General features: G+C 34.1%; 1 protein-coding gene across 1 annotated transcript; it reads right to left on the bottom strand.

Moving 5' to 3' along the window:
* Positions 1–18,024: 18,024 nt before the first annotated feature.
* On the bottom strand, positions 18,025–21,257 carry LOC112799817 (probable indole-3-acetic acid-amido synthetase GH3.1). Its single transcript, XM_025841836.2, has 3 exons — positions 20,814–21,257; positions 20,577–20,678; positions 18,025–19,672 (listed from the first exon to the last, which is right to left on the bottom strand). The coding sequence occupies exons 1-3, from the start codon at positions 21,137–21,139 to the stop codon at positions 18,292–18,294; spliced, it is 1,809 nt and encodes a 602-aa protein (XP_025697621.1). The 5' UTR covers positions 21,140–21,257; the 3' UTR covers positions 18,025–18,291.
* Between the last annotated feature and the right edge of the window lie 600 nt (positions 21,258–21,857).

Here is a 21,857-nt window from a genome sequence, read left to right as displayed (position 1 = left end):
TAGACCCCAATCTTCCAATGGACATAACTTCCTCATTTTAAATCATTTTTCATCCGTTCTTCGAACGGCATGAACATCCCGGATCCCATTTCATTTCTAAACAGATTTGGCGCAAAACAGAGATCCGTAGTCCAAGTTATGTCTCACCAAAGTATGCCCAAAAACCATATTTTTCATAAAAACCACAAAGTGCCATTTCAAAACAAACCATTTCCAACCCTTTTCAAAATCAATCAAAACATGCCAATTTCATCCCTTTTCTTTGAAATCGATTGAAATGTATCAAATTCAATGTCAAGCCTCCTCGACTCACACATTGACACATTACCACAATTCACAAAACCGCCTTATAACCATTTTTACCCATTTCAAACAAATGGCTAAATTACAAACACATCAACATGTCATACATCCTTCCTCATCCCAATTTCCAACAATACTATTTCCAATCGGTCATCATTATACATAATCAGTATCATACTCACTATCACGTGGTTTCACCCACAAATCAACCTTAATCATTCCTCAAGCATATATCACAACATACATATCTCTCATGCATCATCATATCCTCAAGGCATCAATAATCGTAATTACATATATGACCACATAATATATCTCAACCAAAACCAAACATACCTCATCTACATAATTTCACCCAAAATTACCAAATTCCACACTTCAACTCCTCAAACCTTATTATTCAATAACCAACCCAATCATTCATACATTCATTATTTAAAACTCATCCAATAACTTGTGTCATCATACAATGCACATATCAACTTACCTTCCTTACCTCTTCTCGGCCTCCGGCCCAAAATTCACGGCCTCCGGCCCAATTTCACAATTTAAAAGCATAAACCACAAATCAATACTCATTACCCAATATATCAAATTTTCAATACACCAAGCATACAAGGCCACACAATTCTCAACTCAATCATCAATTCACATTACATACCAACTATGCATATTAGCACCAACCATTTACACAATCCAAACTTAATCCTAGGGGCATCTAGCCTAGGAATTCTCATCACACCACACGGTACTTAAATGAAACTTAAACCGTACCTCTTGTAGCCAAATCAATTGAGCCTCTTCTTTAGAAGTCTCCACCAACCTTAGTCCCAAGCCTCACCAAAGCTCCTCAAGCAACACCAATCTCCCAATTGTGCACCAAGATCATCAAATACACTAACATAACCAATATCACATACATACATCAACCTAGGGCTCATAAAAATGACAAATCACAAGGGTTTGAGCACTTCTTACCTCAGCCCATATGAAGTAGGGATAGAACCCACTTGGAATCCATGTTGGAGTATCCCTAAACACCCAAAATCACAAAATTTCAACACTAACTTCCCAAAAACGTGTAACAGTGGGGAATTTCGAAAACTGGGCAGAGATGAATGGAATACTCACCACAAAACTTAGATAGAATTGTAGAGGATGAGAAGAGCGACGCGTGGCCGCAAACGGCTCGTCAATCGGAGCTCCGTAGCTCAAGTTATGGTGGTTTGAAGATCAAAGAGAGTTAGGTTTTCTCTCTTCTCTTCTCTCTCCCAATTTCAGCGCCCAACACCCCTTCTTTAGGGCAAAATGAGCTGAAATGCTCATAACTAATGTTTATATATGTTGGGTATTGGGCCCACTTAGGCCCGGTTCACTTATTTTTGTCCGTTGGCCCAATTTTGGACCAAAACCTTTAAGATTAGCGCTCTAAATCGCACTTCAAATATTTCTACCTCCCCTAATTATAATTCCTCATTTCTTAATCTTATTTACTCATAATCAATTTTCTCAGCTGCAGTACCAGACAGGTCTCAGCCGGTACTGCCGGTCAAAATTCCACTGCGCGCTTTTACGCAGAAAACTATGTCTTCTGACTCGGAAAAATTCACTGAATCCAAAAATCATATTTAAATCATCAAATTCCAATTGCCAAATATTCCAACCATATTCTCTCCTACTTAACTCATTATTTAATTAATTTCGGTTAGACCGGGTATTACACAATGGAAGAGAGATTCAAGAGGGAAGCCGGTTCAATTGAGAAGGCATGACCTCAAGCCTGTGGCTAGGGGATGGTTGGAGTTTATCCGACGCTCAATCATTCCCACTAGCAAACGGTCCGAAGTTACTATATACTGGGCCATCATGATTCATAGCATCATGGTTGGAGAAGAAGTAGAAGTTCATGAGGTTATAGCTCAAGAACTTTATAAGGTGGCGGACAAGTCCTCTACCTTGGCAAGGTTAGCCTTTCCTCATCTCATTTGTCACCTCTGTTATTCAGTTGGAGTTGACATAGAGGGAGACATCCTCATTGATGAGGACAAGCCCATCACTAAGAAGAGGATGGAGAAAACAAGAGACCCCTCTCATCATCAAATCCCTGAGATACCTCAAGGGATGAACTTTCCTCCACAAAACTATTGGGAGCAATTGAACACCACCCTAGGAGAATTGAGTTCCAACATGGGACAACTAAGGGTGGAGCACCAAGAACATTCCATCCTCCTCCATGAAATTAGAAAAGATCAAAGAATCATGAGAGAGGAGCAACAAAGGCAAGGAAGAGACATTGAGGAGCTTGGTGCGCGAAATTGTGAACAATACTTTTCACAACTCTCATAATCCCCGGTCATGAACCCCAAAAACTTGGTGTTCAATACCATGGCATTAACACAACTTCGCACAACTAACCAGCAAGTACACTGGGTCGTCCAAGTAATAAACCTTACGCGAGTAAGGGTCGATCCCACAGAGATTGTTAGTATGAAGCAAGCTATGGTCATCTTGTAAATCTTAGTCAGGCAAACTCAAATGGATATAGTGATAGACGCATAAAACACAAAGATAAAGATAGAGGTACTTATGTAATTCATTGGTAGGAACTTCAGATAAGCGCATGGAGATGCCTTCCCTTCTGTCTCTCTGCTTTCCTACTGTCTTCATCCAATCCTTCTTACTCCTTTCCATGGCAAGCTTATGCAAGGGTTTCACCGTTGTCAGTGGCTACCTCCCATCCTCTCAGTGAAAATGTTCCTATGCTCTGTCACAGCATGGCTAATCATCTGTCGGTTCTCGGTCAGGCCGGAATAGAATCCAGTGATTCTTTTGCGTCTGTCACTAACGCCCCGCCTGCTAGGAGTTTGAAGCACGTCACAGTCATTCAATCATTGAATCCTACTCAGAATACCACAGACAAGGTTAGACCTTCCGGATTCTCTTGAATGCCGCCATCAGTTCTAGCCTATACCACGAAGACTCTGATCTCACGGAATGGTTGGCTCGGTTGTCAGGCGAGCACTCGGTTGTCAGGCGATCAACCATGCATCGTGCAATCAGGAATCCAAGAGATATTCACCCAATCGAAAGTAGAACGGAGGTGGTTGTCAGTCACACGTTCATAGGTGAGAATGATGATGAGTGTCACGGATCATCACATTCATCAAGTTGAAGAACAAGTGATATCTTAGAACAAGAACAAGCGGAATTGAATGGAAGAACAATAGTAATTGCATTAATACTCGAGATACATCAGAGCTCCACACCTTAATCTATGGTGTGTAGAAACTCCACCGTTGAAAATACATAAGAACATGGTCTAGGCATGGCCATGAGGCCAGCCTCCCAATGATCTAAGATAGCATAACAATGAAGATAGCTACCCCTCGATATCTCAATACAATAGTAAAAGGTCCTACTTATAGAAAACTAGTAGCCTAAGGTTTACAGAAATGAGTAAATGACATAAAAATCCACTTCCGGGCCCACTTGGTGTGTGCTTGGGCTGAGCAATGAAGCATTTTCGTTCAGAGACTTCTCTTGGAGTTAAACGCCAGCTTTTATGCCAGTTTGGGCGTTTAACTCCCATTTTGGTGCCAGTTCCAGCGTTTAACGCTGGGATTTCTGAGGGTGACTTTGAACGCCGGTTTGGGCCATCAAATCTTGGGAAAAGTATGGACTATCATATATTGCTGGAAAGCCCAGGATGTCTACTTTCCAACGCCGTTGAGAGCGCGCCAATTGGGCTTTTGTAGCTCCAGAAAATCCACTTCGAGTGCAGGGAGGTCAGAATCCAACAGCATCTGCAGTCCTTTTTAGTCTCTGAATCAGATTTTTGCTCAGGTCCCTCAATTTCAGCCAGAAAATACCTGAAATCACAGAAAAACACACAATCTCATAGTGAAGTCCAGAAAAGTGAATTTTAACTAAAAACTAATAAAAATATACTAAAAACTAACTAGATCATACTAAAAACATACTAAAAACAATGCCAAAAAGCGTACAAATTATCCGCTCATCAGAGCTCAAGCACTCCATAAGGTCTTCAAGAGGAAGAACAAGCCACCATCACTAAGGTGGACCCGTTCTTTAATTTCCTTGTTCTTTCTTTTTCTGTTTTTCGAAAAAAATCATGCTTATGTTTATCTATGTTTGTGTCTTGTGATCATTAGTGTCTTAGTGTCTATGCCTTAAAGTTATGAATGTCCTATGAATCCATCACCTCTCTTAAATGAAAAATGTTCTTAATTAAAAAAGAGAAGAATTGCATGAATTTTGAATTTTATAACAGATTAATTATTTTGATGTGGTGGCAATATTTTTGTTTTCTGAATGTATGCTTAAACAGTGCATATGTCTTTTGAATTTGTTGTTCATGAATGTTGGCTCTTGAAAGAATGATGAAAAAGGAGAAATGTTACTGAGGATCTGAAAAATCATAAAAATGATTCTTGAAGCAAGAAAAAGCAGTGAATACAAAAAAAAAAGAGAAGGAGAAAAACGAAAAAAAAGGGAGAAATGAAAACGAAAAAAAAAGAGAGAAAAAGAAAGAAATAAAGGTGTGATCCAAGGCAAAAAGAGTGTGCTTAAGAACCCTGGACACCTCTAATTGGGGACTCTAGCAAAGCTGAGTCACAATCTGAAAAGGTTCACCCAATTATGTGTCTGTGGCATGTATGTATCCGGTGGTAATACTGGAAGACAGAGTGCTTTGGGCCACGGCCAAGACTCAATAAGTAGCTGTGTTCAAGAATCATCATACTTAACTAGGAGAATCAATAACACTATCCGGATTCTGAGTTCCTAAAGAAGCCAATCATTCTGAATTTCAAAGGATAGAGTGAGATGCCAAAACTGTTCAGAGGCAAAAAGCTAAAAGCCCCGCTCATCTAATTAATACTGATCTTCATAGATGTTTTTGGAATTCATTGTATATTTTCTTCTTTTTATCTTATTTGATTTTCAGTTGCTTGAGGACAAGCAACAATTTATGTTTGGTGTTGTGATGAGCGGATAATTTGTACGCTTTTTGGCATTGTTTTTAGTATGTTTTTAGTATGTTTTAGTTAGTTTTTAGTATATTTTTATTAGTTTTTAGTTAAAATTCACTTTTCTGGACTTCACTATGAGTTTGTGTGTTTTTCTGTGATTTCAGGTATTTTCTGGCTGAAATTGAGGGACTTGAGCAAAAATCTGATTCAGAGACTAAAAAGGACTGCAGATGCTGTTGGATTCTGACCTCCCTGCACTCGAAGTGGATTTTATGGAGCTACAGAAGCCCAATTGGCGTGCTATTAATGGCGTTGGAAAGTAGACATCCTGGGCTTTCCAGCAATGTATAATAGTCTATACTTTGTCCGAGATTTGATGGCCCAAACCGGCGTTCTAAATCAGCTCAAAACTGCCCGGCGTTAAACGCCGGAACTGGCACAAGAATGGGAGTTAAACGCCCAAACTGGCATAAAAGCTGGCGTTTAACTCCAAGAGAAGTCTCTACACGAAAATGCTTTAATGCTCAGCCCAAGCACACACCAAGTGGGCCCGGAAGTGGATTTTTATGTCATTTACTCATCTCTGTAAACCCTAGGCTACTAGTTCTCTATAAGTAGGACCTTTTACTATTGTATTTTGATCTTTTGATCTTTGGAATCTTTTGATCACTTTAGATCTCTAGATCATCTTTGGACGTCTAGTTCTTAGATTATTGGGAGGCTGGCCTCACGGCCATGCCTAGACCTTGTTCTTATGTATTTTCAACGGTGGAGTTTCTACACACCATAGATTAAGGTGTGGAGCTCTGCTGTACCTCGAGTATTAATGCAATTACTATTGTTCTTCTATTCAATTCAGCTTGTTCTTGTTCCAAGATATTCATTTGCACCCAATAACATGATGAATGTGATGATTATGTGACACTCATCATCATTCTCACTTATGAACGAGTGCCTGACAACCACTTCTGTTCTACAAGCAAACAAGGCTTGAATGTTTATCTCTTGGATCCCTTAATCGAAATCTTCGTGGTATAAGCTAGAACTGATGGCGGCATTCAAGAGAATCTAGAAGGTCTAAACCTTGTCTGTGGTATTCTGAGTAGGATTCAATGATTGAATGACTGTGACGAGCTTCAAACTCGCGATTGTGGGGCGTTAGTGACAGACGCAAAAGAATCACTGGATTCTATTCCGACATGATCGAGAACCAACAGCTGAATAGCCGTGCCGTGACAGGGTGCGTTGAACATTTTCACTGAGAGGATGGGAGGTAGCCACTGACAACGGTGAAACCCTACATACAGCTTGCCATGGAAAGGAAGAAGAAGGATTGGATGAAGACAGTAGGAAAGCAGAGAGACGGAAGGGATAAAGCATCTTCATACGCTTATCTGAAATTCCCACCAATGAATTACATAATAATCTCTATCTTTATCTTTATGTTCTATTCATCATTCATAACCATTTGAGTTTGCCTGACTAAGATTTACAAGGTGACCATAGCTTGCTTCATACCAACAATCTCTGTGGGATCGACCCTTACTCGCGTAAGGTTTATTACTTGGACGACCCAGTACACTTGCTGGCTAGTACTGCGAAGTTGTGATAAAGAGTTGAGATTGCAATTGAGCGTACCATGTTGATGGCGCCATTGATGATCACAATTTCGTGCACCAATCATCATAATGAACAGCAACAGATCTGGGTCCAGATGAAACAATGGCCAAGATTGCATCGATCTTTTTTCCTGGTCGCTTATTGTGGAGAATAAAGCACGTATCTCCTCAGCAACAATGGTTCGAATGAACTTCGTAAGGGAATTACTAAAAGAATTCGTTTCCTTGAAACACAAATGAAAGCCTCAGGAGATACACCAAATAGAAACTATAGAAATAGAAATAGATTTAATAACATCTAATGAGACTATAAAAATATATTTCATCACAATATTTTTGAAAACTCGCCTCTCCAAATGGCAACATTAGTTGCTGGAGTGCAATGATTCTATCCCCCACCTTTTCTTCTGTCACCTTAAGGGCAAGAAATTAAAGGAAGTAGCAGAAAATAAAAAAATAAAAAAAATATAAAAATTCGTTTCACTTGTTTATATATGTGGATGATAATGGAAATTAAATCAAAATTAAACAAAAAAAGATAATGGTTAAAAATCATAACCAATGATGATGGTCATCATGAGTATTCAACTCTAAAACATTTTATGCATAAAAAAAAAGAAGGAATGAAATGAGATGTTGATGTTCAAAGCATGCCTCAATATTTTAGCTTGACAGCAATCTTAGCCCTGTTTCAACACTATCAATCAACATTCAATTATTTCAAATGCCAAAAGAATCATGTAATTGATCCAGGGAGCAACTTTACTTATGTTCTTCAAGTACTTCAAGAAGAAAAATATTTAAACATAAACCAGTAAAACCGTTATATATAAGAATAACAGAAAGCCAGTAGAACTAGACAATACACAATGGAAAGTCAGAAACACAATAATCGGAGATCACCTACCTAAACTGACTTGCGACGTTCTCCGGCAACCGTGAGAGTAAACGAACAAGGAAAAACGCAAGAAGGATAAGGCTTTAGATTTCAGAGGCAGAGAGACTAAGCATGTGAGCAGAAGACTCTGAACAAAGAAAAACGCGAGCACAACTTCCACGAGCAGAAATGAGTACCAACGCATAAGAAGGAACAAGGCAAGCAGAGAGGAATGTAGGTCCACGCGGTAAATGTCGGTAGTAGCCATCCCATCAACTGAATATATTTGCATTGGAAATTTGCAAAGAGAGTTGGGGTTATGGTTAGGGTTAGTGATGCAAAATGTCAAAATGTGTTAGGACTTGGGATTGAGGTTTTCCGAAAGATTAGAGGGAACTCCTTTAGTATTTACCATGGTTTGAAAGAAAAGGTAGATAATAAGAATATTTTTAAAAAAATGTATTGATGAAAAGAATAAAAAGAATAAAAAGAATGTAGAGTAATATTTTATTGATGGTAAACTATTTTTATATCCACAAATCAGATATTAATACAAATTCACAAATTCATCTATAAATTTTTATAATGTTAAATACCCTAAAACATAATTACTAATTGATATATATATATATATATATATATATATATATATATATATAATTTGGACAACACATTAATTTCTGATTTTGTTTAAAAAATAAATAATTCAATACAATAAAATTTGTTTCGATAAATTTTTAAAATATTTTCTAACTAATTTTTTAAAGATCTTTAATAAAAATTTTACATCAATTTATGATCTAAATTTAATCTTATAAAAAATAAATTGATGCTAATTTTTAGATGTAAGAGTAAATTTGCTATAAAATAATATTATAAAATTGATATCAACACTTAATTAAGGAAAGGGTTAAGTACTTTTTTCGTCCTTAACGTATATGATCAAAATCAAAATTGTACCCGACCTTTTTTTTATTAAAATTATCCTCAACATTTAAAAATGCTTTAAAATCATCCTTTTCACTCTAAAAAGACAAATTTACCCTTGTAAAAAATAAATTATAAAATAAAAAGATTAAATTCTACCATTTGCAATGGCTTCATTATCCCTCTCTTTCTCCGTCATCCTCCCAACTCATTTCTTCCTCCAACCAAAGACCCAAACTTTGTTCTCTCCCCAACAACTCAATAAACTCAAACTCCTAACCTAAGCTTCTTCCCTCACCTACCTTTCTCTCTCTATACCAACTCCCATTTTCTCTCTCCTCAAACTCCATTAACAACAAGCTTTTATTCAAGTGAACAAACAAATTAAGCAACAACAACAACCAAATTCAGCAACAACAAATTCATTAACAAATTCAACAAATTCAGTAACAGCAACACACTTTCAGTAACACCAAAATCAAAATGAATCAACAGCAATGACAACATCCACAAAATAAGTTGATAAAAATTTTAGATTTAACAATAATTTAAAAAAATCATCACCGTAATTTCAGATCCAAAATCAGCAACAATAGAAAAAAATTAAAAAAAAGATGTTCATATTCTTCAAAAATAGAAAAATAAAAAAAAGAATAGAAAGAGGAGGAAGGAAGTGACGGTGCGGTACGAGAACCTACTGCCATCAACTTCTGGCCGCCGCCGCCCTCAGTGCGCCCCTCCTTCTTCCCATTCTTCTTCTTCTTCCTTCCAACTACCAACCATCGTCACCATCTTTCGAAAGCCAATAGCTACTACAAGCGCCGCCTCTCCCTTCCCAGAAGACGTCACATGCAGCGCCGCCATGTTGGGGATTCGAAGCTGAAGACGACGAACTCGAAGATGCTTCTATCGATCCAGCCACTCTCCGCTCTCCACCTTCCCAACCTCTCACAACTGACCTCACTCCTTCTACCCCCATCGATCTCCAACCCGATACCAAATTCGCACCCTCCGATCTTTCGAAACTACTGCCCACCACCTTCGATTTCTAGACGAGGATGAATTCGAAGGTCTCCCTATCGAACATCCCTCCTCCAATTTTAATACTTTCTAGTTCCCACTCCAATTTCACTTTCTCTCTCACCCCTTTAAATGCTCTCTGCCTCTTGTTTTTTATTTTTATTTTATAATTTTTTTAGTTTAAATTAATTTGGTATGGGAGTAAAATCTGGAGAAAAGAAAGAGAGAAAGATGTTTGGTGATGATGATGATTGATGAAGGGAGTTGGGGTTAGTGGGGGTGGGGGCGGGGTAGGGGGAGGGTTTTTTTAAGGGTAAAATTGTGATAAAAATATTGTTTATGGACAAAAGGACGATTTTATAACGTTTTGTATCGTTGAGGATGATTTTAATACGAAAAAAAGATCGGAACGATTTTGATTTTGACCCAAGACCTTAAGGACGAAAAAAGTACTTAACCTTTAAGGAAATAGTAGTAAAATTCACATCAAATAATATTCTAAATATCATCTCAAGAACAAATCAACTTTTAGTTTTAGATTTACAAATAATCATACATGAAGTGATACTCGGTATTTAATTCAAATTACTAATTAATAGATGTATGAGAGTATATTTCATATCAAAATTACTTTTTAAAGTTTATCTTAATCATTAATTTACATAAAATAGTGCTCTAAATTTATTCTAAATCACTAATTCACACTTAATTAGAGATTTAACAGTGAATTTGACATTAAGTTATGTTCTATATTAGATCTCAACTTCTAATTAATATTAATTTTCAGCGTAAGAGTAAATTTCATATATAATAATGCTTTAAATTTGATTGAAATCACTAATTCATACTTAATTAGAAGTGCACAAGAAAACTTCATATGACTACATCAAATCATACTCTAAATTTGATAATAAAAACTAGTTAACACTTTTTGTTGTTGTTATGAGTATGAACTTTAAATTAAATTATGTTCAAATTTTTATATGATCAGATCACTAATTATCATTTAATTATATGTACAAACAAAATTTTTAAATTAAATCATACTCTAAATTTAAGTAAGTTTTTTAAGATTTTTAGTATAAAAATTCAAATCAATTCATATACTAAATTTAATCTCATAAAAAATTAATTGATGCTAATTTTTGGATACAAAAATAAACTTAATATGAAATAATACTCTAAACTCGATATTAATACTTAATTAGAAAAGTACACTACAAGGTTTTTGTTTATTTGTAACAGTTTTTTTTCTTATTTGTGGAGGTTTATAACCCCGCCAAATGGTTTGTGGGAGTTTCTAAAAGCCCCAAAATTTGAGGTGCCACAAGGTCTTTTGTGGAGGTTTTTGGTATGTTCAGTGGGGGTTTTATATTGAACTTTTGTGGCAATTTTAAATTATTTTTGTGACAGTTTAAAACTCCCACAATTTGAATTTTAATTTAACACAAATTAACTATTTTGTGAGATTTTCAAACCTCCACAAACCTTGTAGTTATTTATTTTTAATTTCAAATCATTCATTAATCTCATCTCATTTACATATTCTCAAACTAAAAATTTATTTTTTAATATCAAAATTTAAAAACTAAAGAAATAAAAGAGAATAATTAGAAGATAAATAAAATATCATGCATTAGTGGATTGCATTCACATACATGTATATATTTTATGCATTATATACATTAGCAATCATATACTAACAATTATATACAAAGGATCAATTTAATTTATCATCATAGAATTAAATTATTTGAGAAACTAAATTCAAAGTTTCTTCTTCAAATACAAAGTGTTGATAAATGATAATGTTCGATTCAATAAGAGTCTTGTAAAAAGAAATCTATATAAAGAATATAAAATTGTAATTGCTGAGTTGCAACTGCAAACGGCTAGATTGCTCGTCTTGCCCAACTAAAAGTCTAAAATCCAATGAATATGATTTAGAGTTGACTTGAGATATCTACAGCCTCTAATTCTCACTCTTATTATACACATAGTTTGTTATATGAATTATGCAGATTGATTAGAGAGAAAGCGAGGAAGGAGTGAGATACGCCAGAATGTGAACCTGAAACATGAGTGGTATGGGACCTTAACATGAAAATCCATTAGCTTCTGTCAAGTCTCATTGCATAATAGGCCTTGTGTTGTCCCAAAGCAACTGTCGAGCAGAGCCATCCAACAATTGCGACACCTGAAAGCATTATGAAACATTCAATCATACAAAATAGAAATTAAGTGGAGTTAAAAAAGGAATAATCTTGCATTGCATGGATTTCCTATACATGATATTGCAGACTGTCTCAAAAAGGTCAACCACAAATATTATAACTTTTTCCAGACTTGTGAGTGGTAGTTGTTAAGTCAATCAATCTCTGCAGCTGATAGCAGGAACAAATCAAGCAATTTAATCTGCAAGATACGTTATTGTTAAAAACTAGTGTGAGAATAATATATAATATATATAGCTCAGAACAAGATACATTAAAGTTCACTAGAAACTGAGAAGATTGAACTAAAACTGAAAGCAATAACATTCTAGATCCTCATGATTCCTTAAGTATATCTAAAAAATAAACAAGTTTTTAAAATGGGATATGTGGTCAGTTCAAATGAATTATGTATTTGCCAAGAATACTATCTGCAAATAGATCAGTTAGAATTTCTAAACAAAATTTTTGCTATGCTTGCATTTTAAGCATTAATAAGCCAATCAAAATAGTATGCACTATGAATTATGTAGTCCTATGAAATAAATTATCAATAGTAAATTGCACTAATTAAAAAAGAGAATCAAAAGATCTTATGCTTGAGACATCAAAACACTGTAATTTAACTTTAAATGTAATATGAAGGCTGCTTTGACAATACAAGGTAATTAAATTTAATCAAATCCAAACTACCACATTGGAAGAATCCTTCACCTAGATAGCTACCATCCTTATTGCTTGATAAAAAAATTGTAACTAAAGAGATATTATATAACTTGGGGCTTCTAATGTCTACAACTATCAAAAGACTCTAGGCCAATACTTAACACTGTTTAAAATTGGTACAATGTCAAGCACATAAAAAATAAAAAGTTTAAAATGTTACTTTTGGTAAAATTAAAATTCTATATAGGTAAAAGGACTATGGGTTCATCAATATAAATATCATCTGCAAGAGAAAGTAAAAAGTTTCATAAATAAGATATAGATGGTAGCAGAAGAAGAAATTACGGACAGACCTAAGTCAAGGTTGAAATCATCAAGTAAATCAACTGTGCTTGATGAAGGCTTTAAGAAGGGAGGATTTGAGAATAATTGTTCTAGATTCTCCAAAATATTATGATGAGCTGGTTGATTTGCATTTGGATTTGATTTTCCCATAGTGAAGTTCTTGACAAAATTAGCAAAGACAGAAGTTGTTCCCTGTGGCAAGGAAAGTTGAATTAAAAATCCTGGAAATTGTAATGAAAGAACCAAAAGCACAGAAAGTCTGAAAAATTTGGACCTGTCTTTCATTCTAGCTTGGAGATTGGCTCACAGTAACATCAACAACAGCTTGGAAAACTTTATCATGAAGACAAAGAAAAGACTCCAGAATCCTAAAAGTTTATGTTTTAAAATTGAGTTTACACATTATTGAGTTTGTAAATATGACTTTCTTTATAAATTTTATAGAGGCTAATCACATTCAGCAAATTTACATGACGAAAGAAAGATACCAGAACTCATTTTGCCATGTCAACAGTGATATTGAAGCAATTTCATTCCCATTGACCTATATAAAAAGTTGAAAACAAGATAACTATTAGTCTAATTACAAAAGCAAAGGGCAATTGGAATTTGTTCAATTGTAAAAATACAAGACCTATTCATGCAATGCATGTTCTAGGATCTTCCAAATAAGTGCAGTTCCTGCATGATTCACTATACAAAAAGCTGAGTGAATGGATATCGGTTAAGTAATACCAAATTCACTTTACTAAACAGACCAATCTAACAGGTTCATGCAACAAATTCTAACAAAATAGCACTTTTCAGGAGGAATTACAAACCAGAATTATTTGTCCATTTGAAGAACATATTGTCTTTTTCATGTGATTTGTCCAATTCTATCTTAGGACTGACATTAAAGAACTCTCTCCCAACACTTCCAAAGTTGGTATGGACCTGATGAAAGTGACATTACATCCATCAAAAGCTTGTCGTAAGTTGCTTGGAAGAAAAATACCAACACCAACATTTGACAGGAATTATAATTATGGATTCAAAGCAAAAAATACCATTTCTCTTAAGCAATACATATAATTAATTCATTATGCATTTTTCAATTGGCAAAACTACAGGTTTAATATTGAAAGGAGGAGGAGCCAAAAATCCCAGTCATGAAGATAATATAGAACTAACAATCAATTTAATATATCATCGTAGAATTAAATTATTTGAGAAACTAAATTCAATTCTTTGACTAATTTGGAATCAATACTAATAGCATGGAAATGATTTAAACAAAAAAGAATATAATTCCTTTAGTAATCCTAGGGACCATGGTCAAGACCACTCTGTATATAATTTAGTAAGATATAAACACAAGTTAATAGTGCTACAAATTCTAATCAAGAGGAAATTTTTAACTTGAATTTAAAATTCAGTAAGGTGTAGCTTTTGTCCTTTTAATATACTGTTGATTTAAACTTTGCCTTATAAAAGCAAAGATTTAAAGTAGGAAAATGTCCACTGATAATACCGATTTAAAAAAAATCATTAACTTCACAAGTGATGTTCGCCTATGGCTCGACCACTTGTATTATCCAGTATGTCCAAAATCTTATAGAAGATATTATCAATCAAGACCCTTCATAACAATATTACACATGACAATTAACTATCAGATTGTCTCATAATTAACATTAGAAAGCCATTTAATAATCTGTTCATCTTTTGCTAAGACATATGCACTATTATGTTACAATTTTTTAAGCAATTCTTCCTAAATTAGCGTGATTCTAAAATCGACATACTTAATTCATTAATAGAAAGTAAATTGAGACAAAAGTATTAATTGAAATAAAACTAGCCTCATATAAATATGCAGCTAAAATTGAAAAGTCAGCAAAACAAAGAGAGAACACTGTTGTCATACAATTTAGATTTCAAAGAGAATTATAGATAATCATCTTTTCTAGAAGGGCAAGAGATGCAAGCTTCATATTCATATATAAGGGGGAAAAAGAAAGCAACGAGGACAACAAATCAACAATTAGGTCTTTACAGAAGAATTAAAGCAATCATGCATTAACATAGGTAAAACGAATTCACATGCAATTAGTGGCAATAGATAAGCAATCATGCATCAGCATAGGTAAAAGTAGTGGCAATCCAGTAATCTTGAAATTAACTACTTATGTTAAAACTTACATAAACTTAACTAAGCATCATGAGTATTAGCATGGTGTAGAAAGTGTCCGCAGTTCATTTATATTTGAATTTAGCATAGATAAAGAAACAAAAATAGCGAATATTCACAGAATAGAAAGACAGGCTTATCACTTCATTGATTTCCTTGAAATCAAAGTCCTATACAACAATACACCCTAACTCAAACTAACAATTAAGCATGATAATATGACATATCTAACGAATTCAAAGAAATACCTCTACAATAGTGTCTGAACCAAATTTCTTCGTCCACTTAAGCATGTTATCACACATTAGCTTTGAATTCTCAAAATTTCAATAGTGTCTAAACTAAATTCCTTCCTTGCATTATAACAAAAATTTTGTCACAAAATTAGTAAGCAAAAATATCAATACTAATTGTATCGCGATCAAGTTACTGAATAATCGCAAAAGTAACAAGGCAAATCCCAAATTAGAGGAGTAATCAATCAAACTAAATTAATGTGGAGGAAATCACAAAATTAACAAAAAGAAAAAAAGCTTCCATAAGAATGCATAAAAGAATGCAGAAGGAGATTTCAAAAATTACTATCGCGACCTCAGGAGATGCGTCGACGGAAGAGACAACGGAAAAAGAGATTGTCAAAGCACGTGGTGGCATTGGCGCTAGCGGCAAAGAGATGAATGGCTATGGTAGCCGGTGGTAGTGGTGGTGGCAGCGGCGGTGACGGCGATGTCGACGACTACAATTCAAGGTTTCAATTAGCAGGTCTCGTTTATTTTCCCTTCTTTGGTATAGGCTTTGAGCGTTGGGTGGGCCTTCGGATCTATATTCTGTAGCTATTTTAAGATGTTCAAAGTTATTTAGAGGAATTTTATAAATTGCTGCAAATAGATGATATTGAAAAAGTTTTCAAAAACTTCCTATATAAAACCTCCACCAATTAGTAAAAATTTTGTAGTGATAATAGCAAAATTCACATCAAATAATGTTCTGATTGTTATCTTGAGAACAAATTAACTTTTAATTTATGTTCATAATAATCACACTTAGTTATATATGAAGTGATACTTTATATTTAATTCAAATTACTAATTGATACTTAGTTAGATAGATGTGTAAGAGCATATGTCACATCAAAATTAAAGTGATGCTCTAAATTTAATAATCTAAATCACTGACTCACACTTAATTAGAGGTTTAAGAATGAACTTTGCATCAAATTGTGGTCTATATTAGAACAAATAAAATAACACTTAGATTTGAGTGCTAGAGTAAAATTTACATGTAATAATACTTTAAGTTCGATCAAAAATTCAAAATCACTACTTGATACTTAATTAGAAGTGTAAAATACAATTTTAGATCATCACATCAAATTAGACTCTAAAATTGATATTAAGAACTAATTAACATTTTTTCTTGTTGTTATGATTATAAACTTAATTAAATAATACTCAATTTTTTATTCAATCAGATTACTAATTATTATTTATTTATATGTATAAACAAAAATTTTAGATTAAATCATACTTTAAATTCATTTTACAAATACAATATCACTTTAATAGAAAACTAATAAAATTTTATCGTTTGTATAATTATGTTGATAAAATAATTAAAAAATATAAAATTCTAAATGAATTAAGACTAAGTATTAGAAGAACAATTTTTTACTTTAAATTTTAAATAACTATTTATAATATATGATTCCATAAATATTTTTTAAGACTCAAAATAAAATTAAAACTGAAACTAGCATTAAAAATGCTCTAATGTATAATTAATTATAATTATAGTAGTACATTTTAAATAAAATAACAATTTATTTTAAATAAAAATTATACTTAACAATTAATTACAATCGAAACACTATTCTTAACTTTAAATTAGACTACTAATTTTTATTAAAAAAATATTTCAATAACTAATAAAGTATAATTGTTAACACTTAGTAAATATTTAATTTAATTATAAATATAAACATTTGTCTAATTTTTTAGATTTAAATTAACTATTTAATTAATTAATTTTTTTAAGATAATTTATTTTATTATATTTATTTATATTTAGATATACAAATTATAACTTATTTTTTAGTTTTTTATTTTTATTATTGAAAGAAAAAAAATTAAATAAATTTATTAGTAAAAATATTAACCTAAAAATATATTGTTATTTTTAAATTTAAACCATATAATAGGGGTGCACATGGGCCGGATGAAACTGGGTTCGTCTTGACTTAGACCTAATGACCAGATTTATTTTTGAAACCCTTACTCGATCCTAAATTCGGTAAAATCACACTACTTTCGGACCACACTAAAACCGGATTTCGGCCAGGTGAAGTCTGGATTTTGATAAATTTTATGTCAAAAAATTATAATGCACTCATTTATAAAAGAAATAAAGATACTTATTATAGAGAAGTTGATAACCATACTTAAACTTGAATTTGTCTATAAATTCTAATTTCATACTTTTTTTATCTATTTTTTAATTCAATAAATATAATTAAAAACAAAACAATAAACTTATAATTATATAACATAATATTAAAATTAATTTAATATATATATATATATATATATATATATATATATATTAGTCCTCCTATAATGCACATAAATCGAGTGAAGTCAAATTTATTTTAACCCAATTTAAAATTTTAAATAATAATTAAATCTATTTTTAAAATTTTTATTCGATCTAGGATAACATCATACTAAATTAATCCTAAATTATTTAGATTTAGACCCAATCTTGGAATCAAGATTGAATCATGTAGACCCTATATAATTTGAACCTATGATCTAGTTTAATACCGTTCAATAAATAAACTATAACTAAAATTAGACCAAACTAAAAAGTAAATTATGTGGCAGGGACACTTGTCTCAATCAAAAGGACAGCTTCAGCAGAAGTCATTTTTCATTGCTTCGTTTAAGTGGCCGCCAACATATAAATGACAATTACATAATGCACCGAGTTGCAATTATTTCATGAACGCAGACAACCAACTAACTGTTCAATTTCCACTAGCCACATGCCAACTAGTAGAAGTGGGAAACAAAAAGGTAACATAGAAAGACAACACTGTGCAAAAGCGCATAACAAACACCCCTTTTGTTCTTCTCCTTTTGTACCATTTCAGGGTAACCATTCAACGGCGTCGTTCCGGAGTCCAGTGTGGTTCAGCTGGGCTGAAATGCACAGAAACCACCCTAGAGTTTAGTATCTCCGTTAGGGGCGTGAAGCTCACGCACCTCGGAACCTTGTACTGGTTAATTGACGCGCCTTTCGAAATAGCATAGTCCATAAGCTCCTCAAACGTTCCACTCTTCACAACACGAATCTCCAACGGCCCAATAGAACGGTCTGCCACTCTTCCCTGTCGATAAACCGAGTTTAGCGATTCCTCCATCGCCAAGCAACACCGGTTCAGAACCTCTTCTGGCAATGGTGCCATCGAAGCCTCCTTCATCAAAAGCTCCCAGTATATCACGTAGTGTCCAGGGATGGAACCCGTGTCGGCGAAGCTTGTGTACTCCGCTACGCTCGTGTCGAACTCCTTCAGGAGCGTCGACGCGCTCTCCACAGCTCTCTGGAGCTCCGCCTCGTCGGTTTTATCCGAGTCGATGCTTAATAAGACGTTCTTTCGCCTCACGAACCGGAACTGCGGCGCTTTGTTGTGGAACCCCGTGACTTGGAGAATGTCCCCTACACGGTAACGGCACAGCCCCGAATAGGTAGTTATAACTAACTCATACAACTTTCCGTATTCAACTTGGGCTAGATCCACCAGGCGCGGTTCTGGCGAGTGGGAGCCACGCGCTGAAGCTGAGTCGTTGTGGGGTAAGAACTCGAAGTAACCCATGTTCGGCATTATGGTGTAAGAAACATCCGAGGGGTTGCAAATAGGCTTAAGGTTAAGCCCGAAGTAGCACTCCGACGAGGCATACATGGTGCACGCTAGCGGTAACCCACCGCTGTAGTAATCAAGCGTTGGAATATACTGCGCCATGGCCCCAGTTACAATCACGTCAAGGTACTTCGTGTTAGGCCAAATTCTTGTGATTATTCTTTCCCAATTTTCTTGGACGCATTCGTTTCTGACGAAATTGGCAAGCTCCGTATCCGGTTTCAGGATCTTGGACATGCACTCCTTGAGAGAATGGTCGGTGATTTTGGGGCTTAGTGTTCCAGTGGCGATGTCGTGTGCTAATTGATCCCAATTTAGCTGGAGGAAGCGGATGGCGCGAAGGAGGCCGGAGGCGAAGACGGCACCGACACGGAGGACGTCGTGGCGCATGATGAGGCCGCATAGCATCTGAGTGTACATGCTTTGGAAGGAGTCTGGGCAAAGGATTGCTTCGTTTGGACTGGTGTAGACGTTGTATGGGTCGTAGGGTCGGTTCTTGAAGTGGTCGCTCTTGTAATAGCTGGTAAGCACTGGGCGTGCCACTAAGCCACTTGGGGTCTTGGTTTCTGCTTTGATGAAGAGGAAGTTGAGAGCTTTGCCTTTGTCCAAATTAGGCACGTATCTGTGAAAACCATGCATGTTTGTGTTAATTAACTTGAAAAACGTAAAAGTCATACGATTGTCTTTCTTCAACTCTTTAACTTTTATGAGCTCTGGAGTTTATTGCATCACCAACAAGCTAACTCTCTTGTTGACTGACATCTAGATAAATTCCGCTCAACTTGATAAACTCGTACAAATTCACATAAATTCCAATAAATTAAACATCTGAATTTATCATTTTAGCTCAAATATAAAACTGTAGTTTTCTAAAACAAAAACATTTTAATAAAATTTTGGAAATTGAAGATTCGATATTTAAAGGTTTAAATTAACATATTTTAAATTTTATTATACTTTTCATGATTTATTCATTTTTTAAAAATTTGTATTTAATACATATTATGGAAAAAAAAGTATCACAAGTTCATTAAGTAAATTTAAATACATGTTCTAAAAATAAATACTTTTAGTCATTTATTTTTATCTATAATTTTTATCTAAGAAATCTCTTCATCTTTAATAGTAGAATCACATTCAATAATTTTTGTCTATTTTAGTAATATATATGAAATATCAAGTTCCAATAAATATTTTTTCAATTCTATTATATAGATAACAGAAATTGTGAATCATGTAAACAATAAACTACAATTTAGACCTACTAAATATGAATATATTTAATTAATTTAAAATTTAAATTTTAAAATTAAAATTAATTTTTTTAACCTATTATTTAAGTTGATCAGAAGAAAAAAAATTATTCCCTTATACTTTCTCATATTTTCTTATGAAAAATCTCTTCAATTTTAATAGTAGTGTTTTACTAGGTAAGGAATGGTATGCAGCAAATTTTATCTTCTTAGAATATCTGATAAAATTTTAACAATATATAAGAATTAACTAGTGAAAGAAAAGAGAATTACAGGCTCATCACTGGCATGAGGAGGCTGTAAAGTAATTGACGGCGGTCATGATCTTGAACAATGGTTGGCATCAATTTTCTTTCTCCACCGGAAGTTCCAGAACTGCATGCAATTCACAACAGACACAATTCGCATTTACTTGAGCAAAATTAAAAGAACAAAAACAATAAAGAATTTATAATATACTAATTAATATGACTAATACATCTCAGAATGTATGTGCCTATGTGTACATACCTAGTGAGAAATTCAGAGATTGGGTGAGCACATAAGATAGGGGAACGGTCACCATTAGCAATGCGTTGAATATAAGGCTGCAAATCTTCATAACTAACAATAGGAACCTTAGACTTGAACGTCTCACGGTCTTTTGCACCGGTAAGCTGAAACCGTTTCAGGTATTCGGTTTCGCCGTTTTGGCCCAAAATCTCAGCCAGTACTCTCTCTTGCACACGGTCAGGATTTTGGGTCATTTCTTCAATAAACTGAATAGCTTTAGCATTCTTCTCATCATCACAACCAAGATAATGAGAAGACAATGAGAACTCAGAAACAATGGCCATGATAATAACTAATTGAAGTATATAGAGGAATGGGCTTTGCAAATGAAAATGGGATTGCTAGCTATATAGCTCTAGGTCGATAGAGGTGAGTGAGAAACTTAGAAGAATGGGAGCAATGGATTTGTGAAATGAGATGTGGCTATTTATAGAGTGATATTGGCGGTCTGAAATTAATTGAATTGAAAAAAATAATGAAAAATTGAAACGGTTCCGCTACTTTACCAACAGTATATCTGCCAACTTCTACCAACTCTTATTTATAATTGTGTTTTATGGAAGTGTGTTCGTAGATGTGTCTAATAAAAATGTCTTTTTTATAACTGTGTTTAATAGAAGTGTCTTTATAGATATATTTTCTGGATGTGTCTCTTTATATATGTATTTAAAATATATTAATTATTAGACACATCCACGAACACACTTCCATGAAACACAATTATAAATAAGAATTGGCAGAAGTTGGCAGATAATATGTTGATATCCTATACTTTTCCAAATTGAAAACGTGCATGTAGGTAGCAGGAAGCAAATACTATTCGTTCTACTTCTACTTGTTACACTTGAATACTAGCTAGGTTAGGGAGACAAGATATGAACTTTTAGTATTTTTCATTATTTTGTTTGTAGCGTAAGTATGGGACATGTGGGCCATGAACCACGCAAGGTTTCCACACTATAACCGACAGGTAGGGCCTAATGTTGTGCCACGTCATCAATA

This window comes from Arachis hypogaea, chromosome 1 (assembly GCF_003086295.3).
Source record: "Arachis hypogaea cultivar Tifrunner chromosome 1, arahy.Tifrunner.gnm2.J5K5, whole genome shotgun sequence".
Taxonomy (NCBI): Eukaryota; Viridiplantae; Streptophyta; class Magnoliopsida; order Fabales; family Fabaceae; genus Arachis; species Arachis hypogaea.
Note: the sequence above shows the minus strand (reverse complement) of the source record. Positions and strands in the feature narration are given on the sequence as shown.